This window comes from Abramis brama (assembly GCF_963993115.1).
Source record: "Abramis brama genome assembly, chromosome: 8".
NCBI classification, from domain to species: domain Eukaryota; kingdom Metazoa; phylum Chordata; class Actinopteri; order Cypriniformes; family Leuciscidae; genus Abramis; species Abramis brama.
Genome location: NC_139970.1, coordinates 2,831,484 through 2,859,145, shown reverse-complemented (window position 1 = coordinate 2,859,145; position 27,662 = coordinate 2,831,484). Strand labels below are relative to the sequence as shown.

The following is a 27,662-nucleotide window of genomic DNA, read 5'->3' as shown; positions in this document are numbered from 1 at the left end:
TAGAGACTTCACGTCACAAACACGTGAGAGAGAAGCAGTTTGAAGTTGAGGAGTTTAGGTGTGGGGGGGGGGGGGGGTATGAAAATATTTTTCTCAATACAAAAGGGGGGCATTATGGTAAAAGACTTTCCTTTAGATGCAGATGTGTGTGTCTGTAATGTGTGTGTGTGTGTGTAGCCGGTGGAGATCAGCGGTGCGATCGAGGAGGAGTTCACTGTGGCGCGGCTCTACATCAGTAAGATCAAGTCTGAGGTGAAGTCGATGGTGAAGCGCTGCCGGCAGCTGGAGAACATGCAGCTCGAGTGCCATCGCAAGATGGAGGAAACAAGCCGAGAGCTGTCCTCCTGCCAGCTGCTCATCTCACAGGTGTGTGTGAGTGTGTGCGTACGTTATTAGACAGAACTGTCATACATTAGCCTGACTTTCAGGCAGAATGTGAGTCTGATACTGCTCCATAGGGCTGTGATTATGAGGCGTGTCTTAACCGAACCAGGAAAAAAAAAACTGCACTCAATTGGATAGACCTACAACCAATCAGAGCAACGCAGTAAGTGACGTATGTTGAGCGAAGCATAGTTGTCAACAGAGCTCAAGTGCACACACGCAGGAAGAAGTTGTAAAGTAATGAGTAAAGTAATAATAAAGCACTCCATGAGTGCGACCAAAGGAGAAACCACAATGACCACAGCGTTTTCACTGCGTCCCATCTTCTTAGCGACCATCGGAGTCAGCTGATAAATTAAACTTTTGCCGAATCCCGTAGGAAGGACGGCAAACACATCTTTCCGATCGACAGATGCCTTGATTGCGGTTCTCTGTTCGTCTTATAAAATTAATGCGCTGTCGATTTCTTTTATAACAGATGTGATAGCGGAATCTAAACATCTCAATTCTCCTGCTGCAGTCGTCTTTGTTGAAAACCAATTCAACCCAAGCGCTCTTTGGTGACGTGGGTGATTACGTAACCGCAGATCATCTGTCCATCATCGATTAAAGCCCGCCCTGGCAATTTGATTGGCTCGGCCTTCTGGGAGCCGAGCATAATTACTCCTCAACGGATCGAGTCCAGACTGAACTTCCCGACCAAAAAATGTTGTGGACGGGGTTCGGGCTGGCACCCAGGCTAGTCATACATAGAAAGTAGACAGTAATGAAAAGTTATTAGCGTATGCCATGTGGTTGATGTCCAGTGTTGCTGAGCAGAAATAGTTGATTAACTCCTCAAAGTTGTGTTGGATTTTCTCCTCAGCATAAAGGTTAAGAGGGCCATCTATCACTGTTTTACATGTTCGTAGAGTTATCTTGTGGAGTAAATATATAGGCTATAATCTGTGTGTTTACACAGCCTTTTTAAAAATGGCGTGTGCTGGTGTTTCGCGTGCGTTCGGCCAATCAGCGAACACTAACGTCACAGATAGCTCCTATAGTGCTGGTTTAGACCGACTCTGAAGTAGGAGTAAATTAGTTCCTCCAAAAGGAGTTCCTAGAACTAAGATCGTTCCCAGTTCCTGCGGTGCGAACACGCCAAAATCCGGGAACTTCCGCCAATAGTTGTAGGAACTATGAAAAGGTTCCTGCGGTGCGAAAGCCCCTATGGAAAGCCCTGAACCATTGCGTTCACTATGATTATCTTGTAACATTGCAGTAATTGTAAGTTTGCTCTTGTTTTGAGTTGCATGCAAATATTTTACTCGGCTAAGTATCATAGGTAGTAAAGCAAGTTTGACTGGCTTCATTTTCACCAGGCCATCAATTTGCACACCATTACATGACATGAATCTTTCTGATGCTAGTAAATGGTGTGTGGTTCATGCTGGCCCAGATCTGCTGTGTGTTTTGTGTGGTGTTTTAACTTTGTGTCTCTGTGCCTGTGTGTGTCTGTGAGCAGCATGAGGCAAAGATTCGCTCTCTCACGGAGTACATGCAGAACGTGGAGCAAAAGAAGAGACAGCTGGAGGATAACTATGATGCTCTCAGTGAAGAACTTTACATGATGCAGAACTCGGGTAAGATACAAACACAAATACAGACTCTGCACAGACCTTCAGGCTCTATGACTAATATCCAGATAGAGCAATATTTTCATAGATTTCCCAACTTCTAGACGTCTGACTGTCAGAACTCCTAGAGTTGTCTAGATACATCACCCTGTGTAGTGTAAGACGGATTCAGGATCCATGTGCAGATCTCTTTATTAAATGTAAAGCCAGAGGGAGAAGTCCAGAAGATGTTCATGGAGAACCAGAGAAGCAATAAACAACCCAAAAACGAACGGGCTAATGGAGGATCCAGACAGGAAGGCAAGAGGTTCAACACCTCTTACAACACATGGGCTGACAAGACTACGCAAAGAATAGTCCAATGTCAAATATCCATCTATCCATTCATTCTCCAAACCACATGTCCTCTGTAGGGTCACAGGGATGCTGGAATCAAACAGCTAATGTATAATCCAGTGTTATTATCTATGAATCTAAAAAATGGTGATGATTAAGGTTTTATGTATTTTGATCATTTTAAATGTAGTGCTGTAATGTAGCATAGTAAATCATACTACTGTAAATTATATTTTGAGGGGGTTCAATGCAATATAATGCACAAGGGGCCACAAAAACTAGTGGCAACACTTGCTGTTGCTAATAAACGTAAAAAGCATTAAACCCTTATCTTGCTAATAAGGGCTGCCCGTACGTCCTTTTCATCTACAACTTACCCCAGCTCCTCTGGGGGATCCCAAGGCGTACCCATCCTAGATCTGCCTGCCACAGCCATATCACCCTGAGGCCCTAGACTAGCCACACACTGAAGCTAAGCAAGGTTGAGTCTGGTCAGTACCTGGATGGGAGACTCCTGGGAAAACTAGGTTGCTGCTGGAAGGGCCAGCAGGGGGCGCTCGCCCTGTGCTCTGTGTGGCTCCTAACACCCCAGTATAGTGACGAATACTGTCAAATAGTCAAAGAGACGTTAAACCGAGGTCCTGACTCTCTGTGGTCATTAAAAATCATTAAAAAAGAGTAGGGGTTTAACCCCGGCATCCTGGCCAAATTTTCCCATTGGCCTCTGTCCATCATCATGGCCTCTAATCATCCCTATATATACTGATTGGCTTCATCACTGTCTCCTCTCCACCAGTAAGTTGGTGTGTGTGTGTGTGTGTTCTGGCGCACTATGGCTGCCGTCGCATCATCCAGGTGATGCTGCACATTGGTGGTGGTTAAGGAGATTGCCCCATTCCATATGTAAAGCGCTTTGAGTTGCAAGAAAAATGTTATATAAATGTAATGCATTATTATTATTATTGTTACCCCAGGATCTCAGTTGAACATGCCCGGAAGAGCTCCACCGGGAGGCCTTATGACTAGATGCCCTAACCACCTCAACTGCCTCCGTTCAATACAGGGGAACAGCAGCTCTAATCCTAGTCTCTCCCGAATATCAGAGCTGTCTCTCAGGATCAGCCCACACACCCTGGAGAGAAAAATAATTTCAGACCATAGTTGATCATAGGTGAACGTCAGAACATAGATCCACTGGTAAATCGAGAGCTTCGCCTTTAGGCACAGCTCCTGCTTCACCACGACATTCTGGTGCAACAACTGCATTACTGCCTTCACAGCACCAATCAACCTATCGTTCTCATGATCCGAACGACCCCCAGTCGTAAACAAGACCCAAAATATTTGAACTCTTCCACTTGGGGCAGCAACTTACTCCCCACCCGACCCTCCTTGGATCCCCACCTTAACACGGTGGTGGAGTATGAGTGTGTCAGTGACCCTGGAAGAGGTATTGCCCAGATCTTTAGCTCCTGGTTGGCTCGCCCTTGAAATTGGTAGAGGGAAATGGGGTCCCTCTCCTGGATGCAGGCCTGGGAGAGGATCTCTTAGATGGACATCTGGTGGCCAGGATCTGGTCCATGAGACTCACTCGGGCTCATCTGAGGGGCCTTCCCCTTTTGGGCATAGTACCTGCAAGGAAACGATTATGGGATCAGCGCAATGTACAATGTACATCTACTTATAGATGATAACGATTACATGATTCTTTTGTGGTCGTTTATTCTTGTCCAGTTTTCAATGTAAAACTTGCACAAGCAAGTAATTAGTGGAAGATAAATAACAACTTAACATTGCTGTGTGGACCAACGCCCTCTGTTGGTCAAAATAAACAGCACACGATTGAGGATGCACACAATCATTTTAATTTCCCACCGTAGGTGTTATTTCTCTTTGCAGTAAAAAAGAGGAACTCCAGCCAGGGTCGGGCCACCAAAAAAGGAGACTATCTCCAGGAAACAGGGATGATTGGTTTTCTGCCAATTATTCTGGCTGACTGTAATGCTTTTAAAACTTTCAGACTGCTTGACTGCTTTCTTTATTCTTCTAAGCCTAATTGAAGTTCATCTACAAGCTACATTCACCAAAGTCAGAGCTCTCTGAAGATCTGTGTGGATGTAGCATGCTATATCTCTTCTAAATGATTGGTCTTGTGGGTTTCCTTTATCAGAACTTCAAAGTTGCAAAAAATCCAAAAGACTGTGAAAAGAATTTCAGATTCAGCTTCAGCTTCTGTACTGTTACAATAATGGTTCTGTATTTATGTTTATACCAGAGAGTAATGTGGCAGAACTGGATGGAGGAGAGAAGGCTGACAGAGAGGCTGAAGGGAAAGTAAGTCAGACATATATGGGTCTAGTATTTTACACATAAACAGTCCTGTGACTAGGGTAAGGAACACATACATATTATGATAAGAGAGATGTTGTACGTGATGTAGTTATTATTAAAAATAGGTCTCATGGACACTAGGAGGGTGTGTGAAATGTTATTGGACTATTGTCACACGAGTCAGTCCAAATGTTTATTTGTGTGTGTTTGTGTAGAAGGCCGCTGTTCGCCCAGCTCTCCACGCAGAGTCTCGTCAGAAGCAGCTCAGCCACCTGCGGGACGAAATCAATGAGAAACAGCGACTCATTGACGACCTTACCGAGTCAGTCTCAGTTCCAGTGTCTTCTGATGGCCTTACACGTTGTAGTTTAATCACTGAATGTTGTAAATGAGGTGCTGATGGTGTCATAACTTGTCTTGCAGTAAGAATCAGGCTCTAGAGCTGGAGCTGGCTCATGTGCGGTCCAGTTTCAGTAACCTGAAAATGCAGGACGACACCAAGAGCGCCTGCTTGGAGCAGCTGTCGTACGTTTTTAAACTATTGCACAAAGACACTGAGATTGTTTGATCATGTTGTGAGTGTTAAAGAGGGCCTATTCTGCGATTTCCATGTTCAACTGTCTTTAGTGTGTAATGTTGAGTTCTTCTCTATGTCAGTGTCAGTGTTTCTGAACTCCTGAAACGCCTCCATTTTAGTCTTGAGCTTTTCCGGGAACGAACACGTCACAATATTCCTCATTATAATAATTAATACGCAGAATAAAGGGGCGGGCCTTGTTGAGTTAGTTAGTAGTGAGTTAATCTGGAGGTTATGGTAAGGGGCGGGACATTTCCAAACACACTCGAAGCGCTCGACCAATCACAACACACTGATCCAGCCGACCAATCAGAGCACAGTGTGCTTTTCAGAAGGAGGGGCTTCATAGAGACAGGAAGTAAACAGAGCGTTACTGACAGACTGGGAAGAGAGGAGCCGCAACAATGGAGAATATGAGGAGAATAATCAACATTCAAGCAGTAAAACCTGTTCTAGTAGAGCCTGAAACCACATCAAGTCTTTGTACAAGAGCATGATAGGTCCTCTTTAAGGGATGCTACAGTGTGCAATGACTGTCTAATGTGTGTTAAAGTTTGAGTTTTCTCATCAGCTTTCAGCAGGAGAGACACGAGCAGTCCAAGCAGGATCTCAGGGGCCTTGAGGAGACTGTTGTAAGTTTCTCATACACACTCTGGTTACACTTTATTTTGAGGTGTCTTTGTTACACTGTAATTATACATTTTTGTACTGAACTCTTGTAGTTGCGTTGCTGAAACAAGGCTTGAACATTCAGCATGTTTTCATCTCATTGATTGTCAATCATCTTTAGGGCCATGTCTTGAAAATGAACGTGTTAATAACCAAAACTGATATTTCACTTTTTTATCTACTTGTCTGTGGCCTCATATAGCAGCTTCTCTCTCTGTCTCAGGCTCGGGAACTCCAGACCCTCCACAACCTGCGCAAGCTGTTCGTTCAAGACCTCACGACTCGGGTTAAAAAAGTGAGTTGCGCACGTGAACATGGATATTTTGCTTAACAAATGTCCTCTGTTGTGTGTCATTCTGACATGTTTTCCTCACACAGAGTACAGAAATTGGACCTGATGATAGTGGGGGGTCTAACACTCAGAAACAGAAGATTTCCTTTCTTGAAAACAACCTGGATCAGCTTACAAAGGTTCATAAACAGGTCAGGATGCACTTTCAGGATACAATACATTTCTGTAAATTAATTCTCAAGGTCCCGATACGAATATGTAAATACAGATGAATATGTAAATATGTCTGTTGTGTAGAAAACAGCAGTTCAGAAAGCATCTGATCATAGTGATGCGGAGATAGTTGCAGCAGCTCTGCAGTTTAGTGACGTCACGTTTACAGCACTTTATATAATAGACTGCTTAAAAGCAAGCAACTGTACAGTATTAAACATGAAACATGTCAGCGTCGCTTTCAGTAAATACAGCTTTAGTTTCTACTATAAAGCGGCTCTCCAGTGTGTTCATGTTTTTACTTGCGTCTGACCTTGACGGACTGAACAGAAGAAATGAAGATTTACACCTCAGAGAAGGCGGAGCCTCAGAGACACACCCACCTATGACATCATCAACACGGACCAATGGCAGCTCAGAGGCTGTTCCGAACTCCAAACAAATTTCATTTTGGCCTGATTGACGTCACACCAGTTCGTTCTTCGATTTCGCTTGAAGTATATCGGGACCTTTACATAAATTGCTGCATTCAAAGTGACAAGTGTACATAAGAATGGTTTTACCTTTTTTTCTTCTCGTTTCATGAATGAGAAATTAAAACAAACAACAGTATTAAAACAATAACAAGTAACACCTTTCCAGATGATTCATTCACTGTTTGATATATCCAGGCTTAAGTTCTAAAATAAAAAAATGTGACTTTTTACTGTAAATAATACAAATAATGTGAACAAGTAGTGCTTACCCAACAAACCATGATATTAAAAGGGACAGTTTACCCAAAAATTAAAAAATTCTGTCATTAGTTACTCATCCTCATGTTGTTCCAAGCCCATAAGGCTTTCATTCATCTTCAGAACACAAATGAAGATATTTGTAATATTCTCTCATACATCATTTTTGTCCATCCATTGAAAGTACACAATCAAAAGTTTCATAAAGCTCCTGTAAACACTGTAAAAGTAATCCATATGAATTGATCAGTTTAATCTCAGTATACGTTCACACGACAACGATATGAGTTTCAAAATATCGTAACGATCCCCATTCAAATCCGTGAAAGCGACTAAAAACGCTGTATTCTGCTGCCAGGCCAGTAGATGGCGATGAAACACTATAGACTGAACACGTAATACACCTGAGCATGACGTCATCGTCTCCAGAGATTCACGTTTGTGTTGTTTACACGGAGACCGTTTTTAAAAACTTGCACTTTGAAAAGTTCGCCTTTTTCAGGCACCCAAAACGCCGTTGTCGTGTAAACGAACGGCCAAAGCGCATAAAATGTTTTAAACGGTGTCTTGTAAACACCGCCTAAGTCTTCTGAAGAGAAATTATTGCTTTATTCAATACACATTTATTTGTATAGCGCTTTTCACAATACACATCGTTTCAAAGCAGCTTTACAGAAAATGCCACATTACAGTTTACAGTGATCTGATATCAGAGGAAACTCTCTAAGTTATGTGTCTCAGAAATGTACACAAATCACAGTTAGCTAAAAATGTATGAATTTAAACAATGTAATAATTTAAGGCAGAAAAATGAGCTCATTAAAGTAATTGATACTTCTTTGTTAACAAATGATTATAACATTTAGAAAAATGTAGCATTGATGCATGATGATTCAGAGTTTGCGATATGATGAACAGATTTAATTTGGGATTTTCTTCACATATAAACAGTGATCAGTGCACACACACAGATTTGCACTGTTTTTCAGTTTTGAGTACAAGCTCCTGCATTTCATGATGTTGTGTCCCTTTATTTATAATTTCTGCTAGCACTAATCACTAGTGAAACCGTGTGTGCAGCTGGTACGTGATAACGCAGATCTGCGCTGTGAGCTTCCGAAGCTGGAGAAGCGTCTTCGTTCTACGGCTGAGCGGGTTCGGGCGCTGGAGACAGCACTGAAGGACGCGAAGCAGGGCGCCATGAACGACCGGCGCCGCTACCAGCAGGAGGTGGAGCGCATCCGGGACGCCATGCGCCTGCGCTATCCTCTGCGCCGGCCCAACGCCGCTCAGATCGGTACTGCTCGCACTGCGCAGTCATATATAATGATATGATAGGTGAGCAGTAAGGTACTGGAGGCTAGTGCTGTGTGGTGATTAAGTCCCGGCTGAAGGGCGTGTTTCGCTCGACGCGAAGCGGAGTCAGCCGTGAGTTATTCACCGCACAGCACTAGCCTCCAGTGCCTTATTGCTTTTAGTTACTATCAATACAAATATTAAAGCCGAAAAATATGTATCAATGCAACTTTCATCAAGTAAAATTCTGGAAGTAAAGAAATGCCAAATGTTTTTGAATATTTCAATTCAAAACATTTAACATTAAAAACACACCCTATAATATTCGACAGGATGTGCTGTGTTGAACTGGCTATCGAATTTGAACCGCTGAATTTGTAAAGCGAAATAAAATGGACTGAAAATTGCCTGTCGAATATTATAGGTTGTAGTTTTAAACGGAATGAATATTTTGGAAGTGAAATTTGAAATATTTGTATGTAATATTATGGATGTAATCCTTAAAGCAAATAAATCCGCCAAGCCGTCACTGGTGCTCACATTAACAACATCGTTTTGCTGATTCATGTATTGTTTCCTGATGTTGTGGTTCCTGATGTTGTGGTTCCTGATGTTGTGGTTCCTGATGTTGTGTTTTGTTTTAACAGCTAAGCCAGTGAGACCCGGACACCACGTCTCGGCCACGTCCCCCACCAGCTTCTCCAGCACACCACGCTCCAGCAAACCTGCCACATCCTACAGCAACGCTCTGTTCCTGCAGGAGGAGAAGAAAACCAACCCGTGAGTGTGTGTGTGCTCTCGTCCAGGCCCTGTCTGTCTCTCGTCTTCTCCTCCTCTCCTCCTCTCATCTGTCCTCTGTTCGTTTCAGTGTTGGATACAGCACTGTGAGATCCATAGACATACTGAGCTCCTGTCCGCTCGACGTGGAGAACGGTAAGTGTGTGTGAGCTGTGACACCACTAAAGCAACAACATTTATACACCGCTCATACTTGATATTTGGAGATAAAATCATTTTATTCTAGATGAACAGGGAAAATAAAGTTATAGATGGAAGGGATCAACTCAATGCGTGTGTAGGTGTAGACCAGAGGTCAGCAACCTTTTGCCATTTTTAATTTTCCCCAGCTAAAAAAAAAGTCCAACATTGATAGCAGTGACTTGTTTAAAGAATAAAAGTGTCTTGAGGACTGTAACTAAACGCTGCAGGAAAGAGGCTCTCCAGGACCAGGAACGAGGAACCCTGATCAAAATAACACATCCATCTCTCTTTGGGCCCGTTCACACTAAAGGTCCTAATTCTCGTCAGAAATTTTCACATGTTAAAAAATAAATACAACCTCACATTGTGTCAATCTCGTTTACACGCTGCCTCCGAAACTTTCGTCCGTCATAAAAACGGATCGGGTTCGATTTTCTGCGTTTTTCGCAATTGTAGCAAGTAATTTGAGAGGTGTTTTGACAATTCACAGCCACCCAGTGACGAATACCAAAAAAACGAATACAAAAGTTTCGGACTCGATAACAATAACAATAACGATAAAGATATAGTTCTAAAAATTGTTCTCAATATTAAAGAATAGCAGAGTTCACTCCACAGCTTTAACGATAACAATATAGAGAAACGATATTGTTGGAATCACTTTCAGAACGATTTTTTTTCCAGCTGTTGAACGATAAAACACTGACAGCCAATCAGAGTCCACTCGAATTTACGGGCTTGCACATTTAAAATGGCAGACGTCATTGTGGAGAAATTAATCGCCGAGGTCCAGATAAATCCACCAGTGTTTGACAAGTCAAGAAAATGGATATGGAAAACAATCGTTCATACCCTGTGAATAAACGGTGAGAAGTTTTACCTCAGGTATCCAGCGCTCGTTCTGACAACATTGTCTGGCTTCCGTTGAAGTTGCGGTTAAAAAGACTAGTGTTGTTTTTATTTCACTATATTGACTCCGTCAGCTAAACTCACTGTTAGATTATTAGATCGATTACACTAGCTTCACTCAAAACACAGCATGCTGAGGACATCTGCTGGCTAAAGCCTGTAAATGCAACAAGAACAGCAAAAACATGTTCAATGACGTTGTACACTTTGAAACCGCAGCGCGAGCTTAGATTAAACAGACCATTATCGTTTGTTGGTGTGGATGCAAATATAGTTATCGTTAAAGTTATCTTTATAGTTATCGTTCTTGATGTGAACGGCCCATTTTTCTCTCTATTTCTCATGTGCCAGTGCCATAGTTCCCATATTATGGGAGAGATCTACACTCTTAAAAATAGAGGTTCCTAAAGGTGGTTTTCTGCCGTAGAAGAACCATTAATGGTTCCCTAAAGCAGGTCTTCAGCCCCACTGTCCTGCTGAGTTCAGCTCATCGGACCCTAATCAAACACACCTGAAGCATTGCTGGGAAATCACAGGCAGGTGAGCTGAAGCAGGTTGGAAATAAGTGAAGTTCACAACGTAATTTCGGGAGGAGAGAACCCATCTAATCTTTCAGTTAACTGTCGGAGCACATAAGCAGCCGCTCGCCTCGCTCCGGCATCAGCTGTTCTGGTGTCCCTCCTCCTCCCCAGCTCCACCTGCATGATCTAGGCATCTCGCTACCAGACTCCTCATCCGAGCATTAGCAGTCCCACTGGGGGGTTTATCTCAGCTGGAGCTGAAGCTGCTTCCTCGAGCCCCTCCACTGCGGACAGCAAGACAAATACGCTTAACCTTATTAAAGATTATATGGGCAAAGGAACTCGTGAAACTTTGCTAGGGCGATTTGAGGATTCTCCCAGCTAATCGTTGGCTACAGTTACGGCAGATGGGTGGCTTGTGAAAACCAATAATGCCAGTGAATGAAAAACAGGCTCAGTTGTCACACTAAATTTTGTAAGCTGTTTTTATGTTTAATGTTTTAATTTAACTAATACCCTGTCTACACCAGACACGAACGGCGCCATGCAACACTCAAAATCCCCGACAGTAAACTGATACGTTGTTCTATTTCTGACTACGAAGAACAAATGGATTTACAACGGTCGCTTTGTCGTGTCCAGTGTAGACAGGCTGTTGCAGGACGACTCGACTCTGCATAGACACGGTTTTGCATACTATAGACCCCTTTCCAGTTAGTAAACATGGGGATGTTCTCTGTGGGCGGAGCTTAGGTGGAGGCAGAACGATTCCTCTGGCCGTTTCACTAACGCTAGTTAGCAAGATTTGTTTGCTTGTTTTTTAACAATGACTGAAGAAAATCAGATTTTATCTTAATGTGTAAGGTCACTCACTGTCCAGGACCGCAATTGATATTTGCAAAAGTTAATTTTAACGGATGGAACCAGATTGGCCGACCCGTACACACTCGATGATGGACGATCTGACAGGATTAACGATAGAGAAACCGAGCGTAAAGAGAAACTGAGGGCGTATGAATCTTTAGATGCCTATAGCTATATGTGCTGAATGGTCACGTACAGGACTTGTGTGGTTCGATTCGCAGTTCTGCCTAGCCAGCGCCAAGGCCAGAAGACGACCATGTAAAGAGTGACATTACAGTGCCATTTTTATGATGTGAATATTCTCTAGAAATAAAAATTCCAGATACAGCAAATTACTTTTTGAACTTTATGTATTTGATTATTTTTTCTCACCAGGTTCTTCAGAAAGTCTAGTCACAATCAATCACAACAATGTATACAATCATAGATGATTCTCAAATAATCACAATAGTTTAGAAAAAAATTATGCAATAAAATTTCAAATTGGAGCGTGTACTCCGTCGAGTCTGGCACCCAACAACACAAGATGACATTTAAAGCTCATTATTATGTAGCCGAATCTGTGCTGGTTTGTATTGGCCGCCTCCAGTTTTCCCTCCAGCTAATGCTGTGACGTAATTGTGACGTCGGCGCAAAAAGGGTCTATACGCATTATATTAACTAATACATCAAGGATGTTGGCGTTGGTTGGGGGGGACACATATGTCCTAAAAGCTTGGAAACCTCTGGTCTAAAGAACCTTTTTCAACTATAAAGAGCCTTTTGTGCAATGGAAAGATTCCATGGATGTTAAAGGTTCTTCATGGATTGCCAATAAAGAACCTTTATTTTTAAGAGTTTGTTACATTTTATTTCAATGGTCCACTTTATTAGACATTCTACGGACTATAAGTACATGTCAACTAACTCTCATTAGAGTATTAATACTGTTATGTTAGGGTTCGGGTTAGTAGAATAAGTTGACATGTAGATGCAGAGTTACTTATAGTCAGTAGAATATCTGTTGGGGAGCATCAGAAACCGGCAAGAAGGGCCAACGAGCCGTGGGAACAGAGCGAGTGTTAATGCACCACACCGGTCTCGAGTCCCACGGAGGAACTCCTGAAGGATAAAGGAGGAGTGGCAGCAGTGAAGGACGAGAGAGAACCAGGCCTGGCACTTTATGTTGTGGTTTTGTTTCAGTTTATGTGACAGTCGTCCATGAGGGGCTGCCGCTTTACTTTCATTTTGTTCTTTGTTTATTTTATTATTAGATATGTTATGTTTACCGTTCGCCGGTTCCCGCCTCGTTCTTCCCGTATCAACAAACCATTTTACACAGATAATAAGCAGACAGTCTACTAATACTCTAGTGTACTTGCAAAGTTACTTATAGCTAGTAGAATGTCTAAAGTGGACCACTGAAAGTGTAACTTAAGAGTGTAGATTAGTTTATCCAGAGATCCTGTTTTTGTCAAGTCTTAACCCGGCCTCCAGGCTTCTGATGTTTAAGACTAGCAGGTTTAAAGGGCCAGAACCAGTTTATCTTAGACACGATGTTTTTGCTTGTAACAGTTGTAACCTTTTATTCTGTTCCTTTATGCTTTTCAGGAAATAGCACAGACATCAATGATAACAGGTAAGCAAACTACTCCTGTGCTCTAATGGGATGGATCGACTCAATTGCAGGTCTTAACAGAATTACATTTTTGACTTTAAGTTCCAGTTATCTTGTGTCTATGCTTTATGTTGACTGCTTCTGTGTTTCAGGAGTGATGTTCACTGTGGCAGTATGGCGGACGATGCTTCACGACTCTTCATCATGCAACAGGAGACCGCAGCCAGTTAATCATTTAATGTAAGCAAACACACACACACACACACATATATAATGAGCTAAGAAGCACATGGTTTCATCAGTTTTCAACTTTTGTCCCACTTTCTCCAGATATTCCAGTCGTCTGCATGCAGCCGTTCAGCCTTCGCCATCTTCTCCACAACTTTATTCCTAGACTTCTTGGCTCTGTACTGTCTTATATTGTATGAAATATTCCTCTATCGTTCATGCAGAGTCACTTCATGTATCCTGTCTTGCGTATATCACTGTTGCATGTTTGTCTGTTTAGTAAGAAAACTCATAGGTTGTAAATGAACCCTCACATACAATAGATATTTGAATACGCACATCTATATTGCTTGCATTATAATACAGAAGAGAACTAGAAATACCTTCCCTTTAGTCTTGCTGAGCCTTAAAGAAAGACGGTTAAATATTGTGAAGATTCACATAGAACAGTGTGTTTGTGTGTGTCATTGTGTAGATTTTGATAATATTATATTCAAGTACTGACTACCTCCAATTATGGGAAAAAAAACATTTTCAGTAATATTTTATTTGCATTTTATTTGTTTTCACATCAAAATGATTGGGATGAAAATTGCTGTATGTCAAGAGAACATATCGTGGAGATGTACAGCTCTGAAACGCTCGAAATGCTTCAGGTATTCTGCCAAATGCTCTGAACAATCACGGCTCTGATTTCTCTCGCAAAATCCTGATCAGCCAATCAGGAAGACAGAATGAAGCGCCTGTGTCTGTGTGATGTTTCCCGTGAGGTCCGATAAATGTGTGACTCCATTCCTTACACTTTTCTTACAATCCTCTTTCAGGATGTCTTCAGACTGATTCACTTGTATATTTAGCAAGACAATGAATGAGTGAGGCCGCAGAAACTGTATTATGATGAAGGTTTAATCATAGATTTAGTTGGCACTGAAATGCTTGCTTCTCACACTTCTTCCCCGATTCAAACCTCTGTCGTCACCATTAGAAGAGTAAATACTTCAGAAACTGATGAAGAGAGTTTGGGCAAAAGCTCAACTGATTTACTCATGATATCTTTGTTGAAGGTTGTTTTATGTGATATATGTACAGTGAGCTAGTTTGCTGGAAGCTGATGCGAGAAATAAATGTAATTCAAAGAAAAATGTGATTCTTCGTTTTGTTCTGTTTTTTTTGTTTGTTTTTTTTTATCTTGAAGAGGTGAGGTCTTTTCTTTAGGGCATTTGTCAACAACACAAACCAAATGCTAATTAGTAGAATTATGACGTACCTTTTTTATTTATTTTTACCAGAGGTTGGTCCACTTGCACTTTTTATCATCACTTTGAAACTATTTTCACAAACTCAGCTGCTATATTGTTTAGTGTTCTACATGTTTCCTTTCACATAACATTTGCTGCAGAACATAACATTGTTACCTAAGATGTTTGATTTAATCACTAAAACTTATAATACATTTTCATTTAATTTTCATTTTACAATCAAATAATAAAATGGTTCCCCTTTCGAGAGAACTCTACACGTCATTAGGGGCTTTCGCACCCGGTAGTTATGGGAATGAGCCACCAGGGGGGTTCCCCGAGAACGTTTTCCTGGTTGCATTTGCACCGGCAGTAGGAACTCAGAAGTGACGTAAGCCGCGCTTGTTGTTGTGACAAAAGGAGTTCCTAGAACTAAGATCGTTCCTAGTTCCTGCGGTGCGAACACGCCAAAATTTGTGTACTTCCGCCAATATAGTTCTAGGAACTATGAAAAGGTTCTTCCGGTGCGAAGCCCCTATTATGTTGACGACGCTATGGGAACCTGAGGCGGATGAACAGATCTAGTCCAGCTCCTCCCTCACTCCCACAGACAGAGAACTGATGGAAGTAATGAAACGCATATATGCAACATATGTTGACGACGCTATGGGAACTCCCCCAGCCTGACCAGTGTCTGAAGCACGTGTGCCACACACCACTTTGAATTGGCTTCGGCAGTAAGATAACGTCACTGGCGCACTGCATGCACTATAAGGGGCGCCCAATACGTCATCATCTTCTTTGTCTTCAGTAAGACCGTTGTTGTCTGTGTGCGCACCTGACGAAATGGAGAAAGTGTTCAGGAGAGGTTTTTAACTCCTGAGGATACACAAGAACTGTGTGTAATCTGCTCTGAGGAGCTCGATGTGTTGGAGTTGAGGCGGATGAACAGAGCTAGTCCAGCTCCTCTCTCACTCCCACAGACAGAGAACTGGTGGAAGTTATGAAACGCTCCACGGACAGACTGAAACTGGACTGGTCCGTGGAGAGAGAGGAGTGCGCTCCTGGCAGGCTGGATGAGCGGTTTCTCCCGGGTCATAAACAGCCTCAGTTTGTCAGCTTCATGATGAAATGGAGAAGTCCTGGAAGAAACTGTTCTTGGCCCGTATTTATTTCAGACACTGAGCTTTCATTTATTTCCGACACTGAGCGACTGGAAGAGGCGCTTGTGTCTAACTTCTCCCCTGGAGTGGTGTCCTCGTGGAGGGCTCCTGCTTTGCCTTCTAAGCCCTAGTCTCGCGCAGCCAGACCTTCAAACTCACAGCAGAAAGTCTGGAATCTATAGCAGCTTTTATTGGCTAAGGACCACCCAAGAGGACGTTTGACTGGCATGTAATGCAAACAATCACAACTTGCATTGTTCCGCATCATGTTTAGGGGTGTGAAAATGTAAAGTCGATATCCCTACAAATAACAGACCTGGCATGCATCTAATAAATTATTCATTCAAGAACGTTGTGCAAGTTTACTGCAACAATGGAGCCGTGAGCTTCACATACTTTTGAAAAGCCAGCGTTTAGAGCAGGAGTGCCCAATCCTGCTCCTGCCGATCGACTGTCCTGCACAGTTCATCTCCAACCCTAATCAAACACACCTGCCTTTAATTTTCAAGTGATCCTGAAGACCTTAATTGGTTGCTTCAGGTGTGTTTGATTAGGGATGGAGATGAACTATGCAGGACAGTCGATCGGCAGGAGCAGGATTGGGCACCCCTGGTTTAGATGATCCTGGTAAGCATTCACTGTCACGGTTGTCAAATGACGGCGCTATTCTTCCACGAGGGGGTTTGGCGTCACAGCATTTGTTTCCAGGCGGACCATTAAAGAACACGACACACGCGTCTCCCGGTCATCCTGTGGAATTCAACCAACCAGATGAAGACTTCGAAACTCCTGAAGTGTTTCCAGTTAAGTGTACTTTATGCATCAGACGTTCAGCCAACGGTCCGTAGGGTATGACGTCTGAAGCTGAGACTAACGAAGCCCTGCCATTTAACATCTAAACTGGTGGTGCACTGCACACTATGGGTCTGCTTCAAGCTTATCGGGCCGACCTGTTAAGAGACCTCGACTGCAGCGAGGGACTGTCCCAGAGGCAGTTCTGGTCCTCCGCCACACCACTGATTGTGTCCTGTCTGTGGCTTAATCTGCCTGGGTTGAAGGGGAAGGGCAGAGCCTTTCTTCGATCTCGACTACCAGACATTTTGTCACTCACCCAACTGGAGACAGTGCCAGAAAACAAGAAGCCTAAGAAGGACCGTGGGGACGTAATTACGGCCAGAGCAGACAGCAATCTCAGTCAAACCCCTGAAGCCCTGGGTTTGTCTTGTGTGCTGTAGCAGTGGTCATAGGCTCACTTTAAACTGGGTACCTTCACCTGCACCTCCTCCAGAATCGGGATGAAATGCTAGGAGGACTTTATACCTAGCAGGAGCTGATATAGTGAGAAGTTTTAGTCCCTTATTCTCATCAGTTGCCCTGTGTATTTGTTGAGGAGGAGGGAGTTGATACTGATGCGCTTCCCTCGTGTTTCTGTATAGGGAACGTGAGGTTGAGGCAAGGTCTGTTACATCCTCACTAGCGAGAGCGTGGAGAAGAGTCAGGATATCTCCGGTTGCTCGTGTATCACACTACTGCTCTTCCTAGTATAAGAGTTATTGAGGTACAGCGCTTAATGTGAGCTTAGACAGAAAGTATAGTAATTGGAGACTTTCTTGTCAGCAGCTCTCCTCAGTAAAAGTATGACTGGAGGATATACTTCCTTGTACTCTAAATATGTACTCCAGATGGGAGATTGGGATGTTTTTTAGCTAATATTTTGCATTCCTACTCTTTCATCAGCCAGCCCCTTTTAGGTACGAGGTAGAGGTATTCTCAGCCTCCCTCTATTATCAGTGCTGTCGGGATTCTTTCTAGAAGAGGGATGTTCCCAACAATGTGATGTTCCCATGACGCTGCACTTATTTATGTTAGAGGTACTTTGCCCCTTTAGCCATGATTGTCTCAAATACTGGGTATTGGTTGTGAGCGCCCCCTTAGAGTATGTTCACACGACGACGATATGCTTAAAACTGAGATGTTTTTCCTTTGGTTTTCCGTGAACAGACGACACCATTGTCAAAACGACCCCCATTCACACGGATCCGCGAAAACAAATAAAAACGCTGTATTCTGCTGCCAGGCCAGTAGATGGCGATGAAACATTATAGACTGAACACGTAATACTAGGGGCTGGGAATCGATAAAAAAATAAATAATGATAATTAATCGCACAATTTGCTGTGATTAATCGCAGTTAATTTTATTTTCCCCCAAGCTTGTAATCATCAATATTTAAATGTAGAATCACCTAATTAAATTAAACAACACAAAGAAAGTATATTTTAAATAATACTTTAATGACATCTTGTGAACTGTAAACAGACTCTCCTCAGAACCACAGAGTAGTTGTTCCCATCAAATCAAATGCGTGCAGCAACATTATATATACTGCAGTAATGTGGATTGGCGGGGCCCTCCTGTAGCCTCGCTAGTTACGTTGCTAGCACCTGGGTGCTTTGCTTTTAAATGGTATTTTAAAGATGAATTGCTTCTATGGTATTTGAATTCAGCTTTGCAAATTGTATACCATCTTTGTTTTGTCAAACGCGCCATTAGGCAACTTTTTAAATGCAAACTTTCCTCCTAAAACTCCATCCTTGTCCTTCTCCATCATGACAGGGTGACTTGGTTCGGCACACTCACAACTGCAGCCGCAACAGGAAGTCATTAAAACGAGGCAAAAAAAAGTGCCGCGTCAATTGCATTATTTTTTTTTAATGCGTTAAACATCTCAAATTAATCGCAAAGATTAACGCGTTAATTCTCCCAGCCCTACGTAATACGCATGTGCATGACGTCATCGTCTTCAGAGATTCGCGTTTTTGTTGTTTACGCGTAGTTCAAAACGGTGTCGTGTGAACAGCCCCTTAGATATCACATTCATATGACATGAGAGAGTGAAAGCTGTCCCGGGATAGAAAAACTGAGTGGTGGTATCCCTACTCGTCTGTCGTTACAGCTTATGTGAACACGCCTACTGAACGATGAGGCAGTGAACCCGAGGTTACCCCGCGAGTCAGTCCTAGAGCTCCTGTACGATTTTAGGGAAAAATCGGGTCCATCGGAGACGTCTAATAGATTTCTTCGCCGCGCCGAAAGAACACCACAGACACAGTGTAATCACCATGGGAAAATCTCACAGTAAAACTGGGAGTTGTGAAAAATATGATACCAAATAAAACACCAGTGTTTTGCCAGATGAGAAGTTTATCTATGTATCAACTTTTTAATCTTTTAATTTCTTTTATAACTGTTTTAATTTTCCTTGCTTTTATTTTGTGATTATTTTAATTCATTTCTGTAAAGCTTTGAATTGCCATAGTGTTTGAAATGTGCTATATAAATAAACTTGCCTTGCCTACTGACAGCATGCGCTATTGAAATGCAAATGATCTGAGGCGATCCATGCAAACAGTGCGAACGCCCACATCAGCTCGGTAAAACGCTTCTGTAACGCATGTGCGTCGGCAGACTGATAAAGACAAAGACGAGTAAAGTTCCAATACAAGGTTTAATATAAGAATCCAAATAGGTACAAATCCACACAGGTAGAAGGTAACACACAGGAACTTATGATTAAAGATAACGAAGTGACCACAGCTGAACCAAGCTAACTAATAACAGTAACCAGAAACTAAAGAGTGGCAGGAATCTAAACAAAGGAACACATGTGAGAAATTAAAACAAACTAGAAGTCCATGAAAACTGAAATGAATTGAACATAAACGGGGTCACGAGAAGACCACGTCTAGGACAGCTCGAGGTATCGCACACCAGACGTGTAGTTTCTCAGTTTATGGCCAGCAATATATTGTTATGTTTAAGGACATTATGAAATTAAGATATCATATTAGGTCATATGTTATGATTGTACTGTACAGTTAAATACAATCGCTGCTGAGTCTGCAGTCTGAACACTTGACCTCAGAGCGTCCGTTAACTGAATTAATTGAGAATCTCGCCTGAAAATCCGATAACATCAGCTATTTTAATCCACGCAGCTGATTTCTGAATGTAAAATTAAATGCATCTTGCAGCACAGGGTGAAGTCAGTATATACATTAACGACTATTTGAGACAAATATAATGTACATTTAATATAAACTAATGTTCAAAAAAATCCATCTTCACCTTATTCAAGATGAAGACAGCAGTCGGATGCAGTGGAAGTCTGCACACACACACACACACTCAAACACACACACACTCTTGCAGTGGAAGTCTGTCTGACACAGGAAACTCCATGAGTAATGTTGATGTTGTAGATGCTGCATCCACCAGCTGCAGTGCCCTGGACCTCCATCAGAGGGCACTCCTCCTGACTCCTGAACTTTATCATTCATTAAAATTAATTATAAATGTATAATTTGCTATATAAGCCCTGTGCTGTGTTCGAGTTTCTGCTTGCTATTTAATAATCATTTGATACGTAGCAAACTGGCACCTCCAGTAGTTAGATGAAAAGATTTATGGAAAGTAATTAAACTATTTAAAAATCAATTAAAAAGGAATTTATACCTGTCTCATATTACGCTGTGCGATGTAGCCACATTGGACCAGCGGTTTGGAAAATGGATGGATGATTCGGCAGTGGCGCCATCTTCTGGTGAGATGCGGGAATTAATTCGATGCGCAACTCTCACAGTGCATTATGGGTATTCTCCAGCCACTGAGCATACATCGGTTGTACGCTCAATATTGCGGTGCATTGTGGGATTTAATGAGTGCACTCAATGACATCCACTATGGTTTTGGACACCACTACAAATATTTAAGGATATTGGGGCGATTTCGGCCACAGCCCTTGTGTTTCCTGTTGGGCTGCCCTCGAATGAAGATTCTTCTAGTCGACTCGAAGCCGTTCATTTAAGCCATTAGTCGACTAATCACGTTTATCAGCCATAAATCATAATAATGAGCCTTTAATTGCCAATATATAGCCTAATCAGCGCTCAAACGCACGCATAAAGCTTGCCACAGCCCATGATTATGAATGTGTCGTGTGTGTGTGTGTGTGTGTGTGTCTGTGTGTGTGTTAGTGATGGGAAACGAGGCTTACGGCCGAGTTCGACACACGTGCAGTATAACAGCTGTTTATCAGCGGAGGGCAGCACTGAGTCGTGTCATCAACAGGACATTCGCTCGGCAGGATAGAAGAAGAGCTATACAAACTACACCAATTACAGCACTACAGGTAGAGATGGGGGAAATGTCATTAGAAATGAGAAAGATACAGTTATCACTGAGTTATTGGGCTAATACACAAGGCCATAGTCAAGAGCATCCAACACAAGACACTTTAAAGCCTTGTAGGAAAGCTTCGGACGGACAGTAATACAGAAAGCAACAGAACTTAAAGTTAATCAGTTAAAAGTTAGTCCAACAGAACCGCTACCAGTAATAAAACCTCGGTTACTTTCAGACGCTACAGTAGATTTTACAATGTTAGAAAAGAAAAACAAGGATAGTGAATGTACTTAAGACATATATTAAAGAGTACCACAGCTCTGTTCAGATCTACACAGACGCATCTAAAGCCTGGAACACACCAAGCCGACGGTCGGCCGTCGGGCAGTTTCCGTGCGTCGGCCGACTAAATCTTCTCGGTGTGTTCCGCTCCGTCGGCTGAAATTGGTCCTCGTCGGCTTTGTAACGGCCGATTCGACATGTTGAATCGGCGTCGGGCCGTCGGTGAAAGAGGGCACTGTGATTGGCTGTAACGAGTCAGTGCACGAGAATAATAGCAAAACAGCGAGCAAAGTCAAAACGGTACAGATAGTTCGGCTGTTCTAATGTTACGTCATCTTACCTGAGTGTTCCTTGGCGCATATTTCAATATTAACACGAGAGGAGTGGACTAAAGAAAGTGTTTAGCAGGTTTGATATTCAAGACGGTAAGCGCGCACTGCTTTGTTTACGTTTGTGTATTTGCAGCCGACAGCGTCCGTTTCCCTTTTTGAATGATGAATATAGACGAATATATCTGCAAAAATAGACAGTTGTCTCATTTACACGCAGGCGCAGAACACGCTTTCTAGCTGACAGTCGGCTGTAGTTCTCTCGGTATGTTCAAGTGCAGCTTTTTACCCCGACGCGAGGCGACAACACAGTCGGCTTTCATCAGCGCTAGTTCGTCGGCGTTGGCTTGGTGTGTTCCAGGCTTAAGAGTTTAGAAGAGGTGCTTTCACTGTTCCAGAGTTTTGGTTATCAACCAGGAACAGGATCAGTGATGAGTTTGTGTTTATACAGGGGAGATGATGATCTATTATCAGCAGCACAGTGGACAGAGGAGAGAAGACCAATGAAATCAGTAGTTCAGACTCAAGTTCATCATTGGTTAGCATACAATACAGTCATTCGGAAAGAAGACCAGACATTTTAATAGAAATACAGCAAACATTGCACAGAATTCAAGTGATGGGACTTACAGTGGTATGTTTATAGGTACCCGTAAATGGCAGATAAGACAGCAAAAGAAACCATAAAAAACAACAACATTAACATAAGTGTTAGGCAAAGTAAGAATGAAATCAAGAGTATTATTAAGGAAAGGTTGAGGGAAAGATGATAAAAACAATGGGATAAGGAGAAGAAAGGTCGATGGTTTTACAGAATTCAAAGGAAAGAGGGAAAGATGAGAAGTGCAGGAAAAAACAGGAGAGATGAGATAATAATATCAAGGATGAGATTTGGACATATAAGACTAAACAGTTCACTTTAAAAAACGGGTAAACATGATACGGGAACTTGTGAATTCTTTGGAGAATTAGAAACTGGAACATGTTATACAGTCAGAAATATGAGGCTGAAAGAGGAATGCAAAATCTAGCAAAAATAAAACTGCAATTTATATTAGGAGATATTTTACAAAATTACTCTGGAAATTAATGTTATAGTTTGATTTTTCTGTATCTTAGAATAGCTCATTTGTGGGAGAGGATATAAAAATGTCATATTGATCCACACTCCATACCAGTAGGTGGCGGTAATACACCATTTTGTTGTTTGTCAACCGCCAATAAAATCTCAAAGAACAAGAAGAAGGATAGAAGAAGAAAAGTAGTGGATCCACCATTGCAAACAAACCCTGCGTCTCAATGTCCGTCCTATCCATCCTGAACAGTGTGTTGAAGAGTGTGCCGGAAGTCCCCGGATGATCTACTATTCCCGGTGGATTTGCGAAGTGTGGATCCGTGCTCACTATAACAGCTAATATTACCCACAATCCACTGCGCTTTGCAGGAGGAACTACAAACACGAGTAAAAAGTGTTAAAAAAAAACAGAACATGGCGGATGTGAGCGACCGACGGTTGCTTTTAATCTTTAAAACCTACTAGTCTCTATTTTCATGCTACTAGTACTGATTTTATCTATTCCATTAAGTACTAGTGCCTATTCTTTAGATACTAGTGCCTTTTTAAAAGATACTAGTAGTTATTCATTAGATACTAATGCCTATATAGGGACTAGTAACTATTATTTTGTTACTAATAACATTTTTGTTTTTTTTGCCATTGACTTCTATGGGGATCTGTCATTCAGATATCAGCTATTCAGTTCTGACGAATGTGTGTATTCCAACTGTGACTAGTACATATATATTAGATACTAGTAGTTATTCATTAGGTACTAGTACTTCTTTTTTAGATACTAGTACCTATTACTAAGTATTTAAACAATTGTATTATTTATTAAATATATACTAGTTCTTATTCATTAGACACTAGTACCTATATTCATTATATATTAGTACTTTTAATTAGCTACTAGTACTTATTGATCGCTTTCCTTTTATTGAACTGGCACTACAGTGATCTCTCGTGCCACATTAAAGAGCGGCATAATGGTATTTATTGTTTGTTTTTGTAAAAAAATCAGTATTTTGTAATAAAATGGACAGAATTTGAAAGCTGAGACTTTGTTTCATACCAAAAGTAACAAAGCACAACACTGGATTAATTGGATCATTCATGATGAAACCTGTAAAGTGTCAACTCTCTCTTCATAAATATATAAATGCATAATCTAGCATTATATGCTTGTCCTGTAAGTTCGTGAATAAAAATGAAAATGTGAACAAAAAACAGATTCTATTAAACGGTTTATTATCATTAAAATGTGAAAATTAAACCTACAGGTAATAATAGATTATGATAGAATTTTCGGTCAAAATGGCGGACAAAGCGAAGTCTAACACGAGCTCTTATCACTGCTCACGTATATCGAACTTCGTATATAGTCTATCGGGGCCTTTAGGTTTGGGGGAGCAAAAAGGTGTTCATGTGTTTTTCCTCAAAGCAGGTCCAGAAAACACAAAGTTCTGGCGAAAAGTCACATTAAGGATGATTCTGGCTATTGTACAGATTACAGTAAGAAAAGAACAAGTCATGCTCACGAGAAGAAAGACACCGCCAGGAACAACGCCTCTTGATATAGATATGGCAGGCAATCTGCCAAAGCACATCTCACTGGACAAACGATGCGCTCACAAGCTAACATTAGACACCGATCAATTAAACATCACTGTTTAATACAGATACTTAGATTCTTTCATGGTCGAATCTCTTGGATCAGCAGTTACTGATACAGCTTGTGCTAAAACTGTGTGTGGACAGAAATGGTTCGACTATTATGTCGTGGACTGAAAACAGCAGAGTATGAAAAGAAATATAGTACACAAAACTTCTTTAAAGTCCCCCTGTGGTGAAAATCCAGCTTTTAATGTTGTTTATGTGTCTATGTGGTGTTTTTAATATGCTTTAAGACAAACCATGTGTAAATTCATAAGTCGACACCATTGCTGAGTATTTCCTCCTTAAAACTGCAGTGAACCAAAGACAGTCTCAAAAACACGCTTTGAAATCGCTGGTGTTTCTGACGTCACAAACTATCTTGTAACCAATCAGATCAACGTGTGATCGTCAACCAGTGGATCTCTGAGCTGAGTGAGTGGAGGCGGGGCTCATTTGCATATTCATAGAACCGCGCATACTAAATGAGGCAAGGGTGTCGAGTTACATTCAAGATATTTTAAGGCATGAAGACAAAACATTTAAATATGTAATTTTGGTGATCAAAGATGAGTTTTAAGGGTTAAAATGATTGCTTTACATGTGAACTTTAACAGGCTGCAAATTCATCCAGTAACACACAGTAATGTGCATATCATAACCCTAAATAACCCTAATCACACCGGACACATGATCAAGAGTGTGAAATGTGTTTCCTAACTGTATGTGTCATGTTTTTAAGATGTTCAGGTGAATTGTATTCAGTTTTCTCATGTAATTTGCTCTGTACAGGTTTGTATGTATGAATATAGTACTCTGCTGTTTGGAAAACAATAACCAGATTGATTCAAAAGATTGCGAGGCTTCAGTGTAATGAAGTCATTGTGTCTGAGAGACGTCCAGGCCGTGTCGTCTGCAACAACCTCTTCTTTTCCCACAGTTCAACGCAAGCTGGGATTCTGCATTAGTTAGAAATGCTGTTGTGCACTATTTAAACGAGTGTATTGATTATATTGTTCAGTTTAGCACACGTCACTCAGACTGTCGCAGTGGAGACGTGTCTTCTCAGTGCCATGACTTCTGGGCTCCCCTGCCTGTGTTTTAGGACCTGGTATCGACTTGGAAACTGTCCGAGCTCAGAAACGGTCTGTTCCTCTGTTTTTCATGATTCCTCTGAGAATTTAATATCTTTTAGTTTATGTGAAAAGCCTTGTTGAGTACCATGTACCTTCCTTGCAGAGAAGTATTTACAGACAAAGTTGCTCTTCCATTAAGATGTGTTGTTTAACAAAGGCAAACCATCTGATTAGTTTCCCATGTCTCGTTGTGTTTCTGTCCTCCAAATTGCACTGATGTAATGTCTTTATCAGCTGCATGTCTTTCTATATCACCCAGCATGTAAAAGATGGCCACGTGTGTGTGTGTGTGTGTGTGTGTGTGTGTGTGTGTGTGTGTGTGTGTGTTAAAAAGCATTTTAATGATGCTTGGATCTTCAAACACACTTCTGAACAGACAGTTGTCCTGGACTGCTCATCCACATCATCTCCAGTGTTAATCTGGACTGTCTTGGTCCAGGATGAAGCTCTTAATGATTAGCCTTCACACCGTCCTCTACAGAAGTGGCGTTTGTTCTTGCGAGTAGGATGATGCAAATGAAGACCTGAAGGTCCTGGGAGGTAAATCCACTGAAGGCTGAACACAGTATTTCATCGGGCCAGTTTAAACTGGTGGACATGGTGAGAGAGAGAGAGAGAGAGAGAGAGAGAGAGAGAGAGAGAGAGAGAGGGGAGATAAATAGGCCTCGGTCTTTTCAAGCAGTAATTGACGACTTAAAGCGACGTCTGCCAAGCGACAATCTCGTTGAGTTACTGAAGCCCTTGAGATGTCAAGCTGGACAAGCTCCAAGGAGAATCTACCAGACAAACAAGAGATGAAGTTAGAGACTTTAAAGTGCAAGGGAGAACCCTAACCCTAACAGAGGGGAGAAACCCTACAGAATCCTCTAACTGCAAGCAACAGTTCCTTTAAGATTCTTTAAAATCTGTACATCTGCCATTGACTGTTTGACTCTGAAGAAGACGCATGGGCGTCGAAACGTTAGTCGTTTTGCACCAATAAAAATCACTTAAAACGTTGTGTGCTCCGGTCCTGCTCCTTGGTCCTAGCTAGACCTTGGGTCTCCTCTTTTGATTTCTGCGTCCTGTTCCGTGAGCACCAACCAGGCTGAAGCGCAAGTGACCCCTTTTCTATCACAAAAATACATGTTTTATATATTTACGGTAGAACATTTTCAAAATATCTTCATGGAACATGATCTTTACTTAATATCCTAATGATTTTTGGCATAATCCTAAAATGGTTCAGGTCATACTTAGATGGGAGAGGTTATTATGTGAGTATAGGAGACCATAAGTCTGAGTGGACGCCCATGACCTGCGGAGTCCCTCAAGGCTCAATTCTTGCGCCACTCCTGTTCAACCTGTATATGCTCCCAATGAGCCAAATAATGAGAAAGAACCAAATTGCTTACCACAGCTATGCAGACGACACACAGATCTACTTAGCCCTATCGCCTAACGATTATAGCCCCATTGACTCCCTGTGCCAATGCATTGATGAAGTCAACAGTTGGATGTGTCAAAACTTTCTTCAGTTAAACAAAGACAAAACTGAAGTCATTGCGTTTGGAAGCAAAGATGAAGTTCTCAAGGTGAACGCATACCTTCACTCTAGGGGTCAAACAACTAAAAATCAAGTCAGGAATCTTGGTGTGACACTAGAGTCAGACCTTAGTTTCAGTAGTCATGTCAAAGCAATAACTAAATCAGCATACTATCATCTGAAAAATATTGCAAGAATTAGATGCTTTGTTTCCAGACAAGACCTAGAGAAACTTGTGCATGCTTTCATCACCAGCAGGGTGGATTACTGTAATGGACTCCTCACTGGCCTTCCCAAAAAGACCATAAGACAGTTGCAGCTCATACAGAACGCTGAGCAGAACCAGAACATATGAACATATCACACCAGTCCTCAGGTCTTTACACTGGCTCCCAGTTAGATTTAGGATTGATTTTAAAGTATTACTACTGGTATATAAATCATTCAATGGCCTAGGACCTCAATACATTGCAGATATGCTCACAAATAAATAGTTAAAAAATCATACATTGTGATTTCTGGATTTATTTTTATTTTTTTAGAT

At 41.7% G+C, this 27,662-nt stretch overlaps 1 protein-coding gene across 1 annotated transcript in view; it reads left to right on the top strand.

The window, feature by feature from the left end:
- Positions 1–14,695, top strand: part of kif5aa (kinesin family member 5A, a) — a 39,524-nt gene extending 24,829 nt beyond the window's left edge. The window contains exons 16-29 of the mRNA XM_084121685.1: positions 178–366; positions 1,889–2,006; positions 4,612–4,670; positions 4,883–4,989; positions 5,091–5,192; positions 5,816–5,876; positions 6,137–6,208; positions 6,292–6,396; positions 8,233–8,449; positions 9,096–9,228; positions 9,317–9,381; positions 13,314–13,341; positions 13,473–13,560; positions 13,651–14,695. Of these exons, the coding sequence (XP_083977811.1) occupies positions 178–366; positions 1,889–2,006; positions 4,612–4,670; positions 4,883–4,989; positions 5,091–5,192; positions 5,816–5,876; positions 6,137–6,208; positions 6,292–6,396; positions 8,233–8,449; positions 9,096–9,228; positions 9,317–9,381; positions 13,314–13,341; positions 13,473–13,551 (1,335 nt within the window). The 3' untranslated portion in view covers positions 13,552–13,560; positions 13,651–14,695. The remainder of the gene's footprint in view (positions 1–177; positions 367–1,888; positions 2,007–4,611; positions 4,671–4,882; positions 4,990–5,090; positions 5,193–5,815; positions 5,877–6,136; positions 6,209–6,291; positions 6,397–8,232; positions 8,450–9,095; positions 9,229–9,316; positions 9,382–13,313; positions 13,342–13,472; positions 13,561–13,650) is intronic.
- Positions 14,696–27,662: the final 12,967 nt, after the last annotated feature.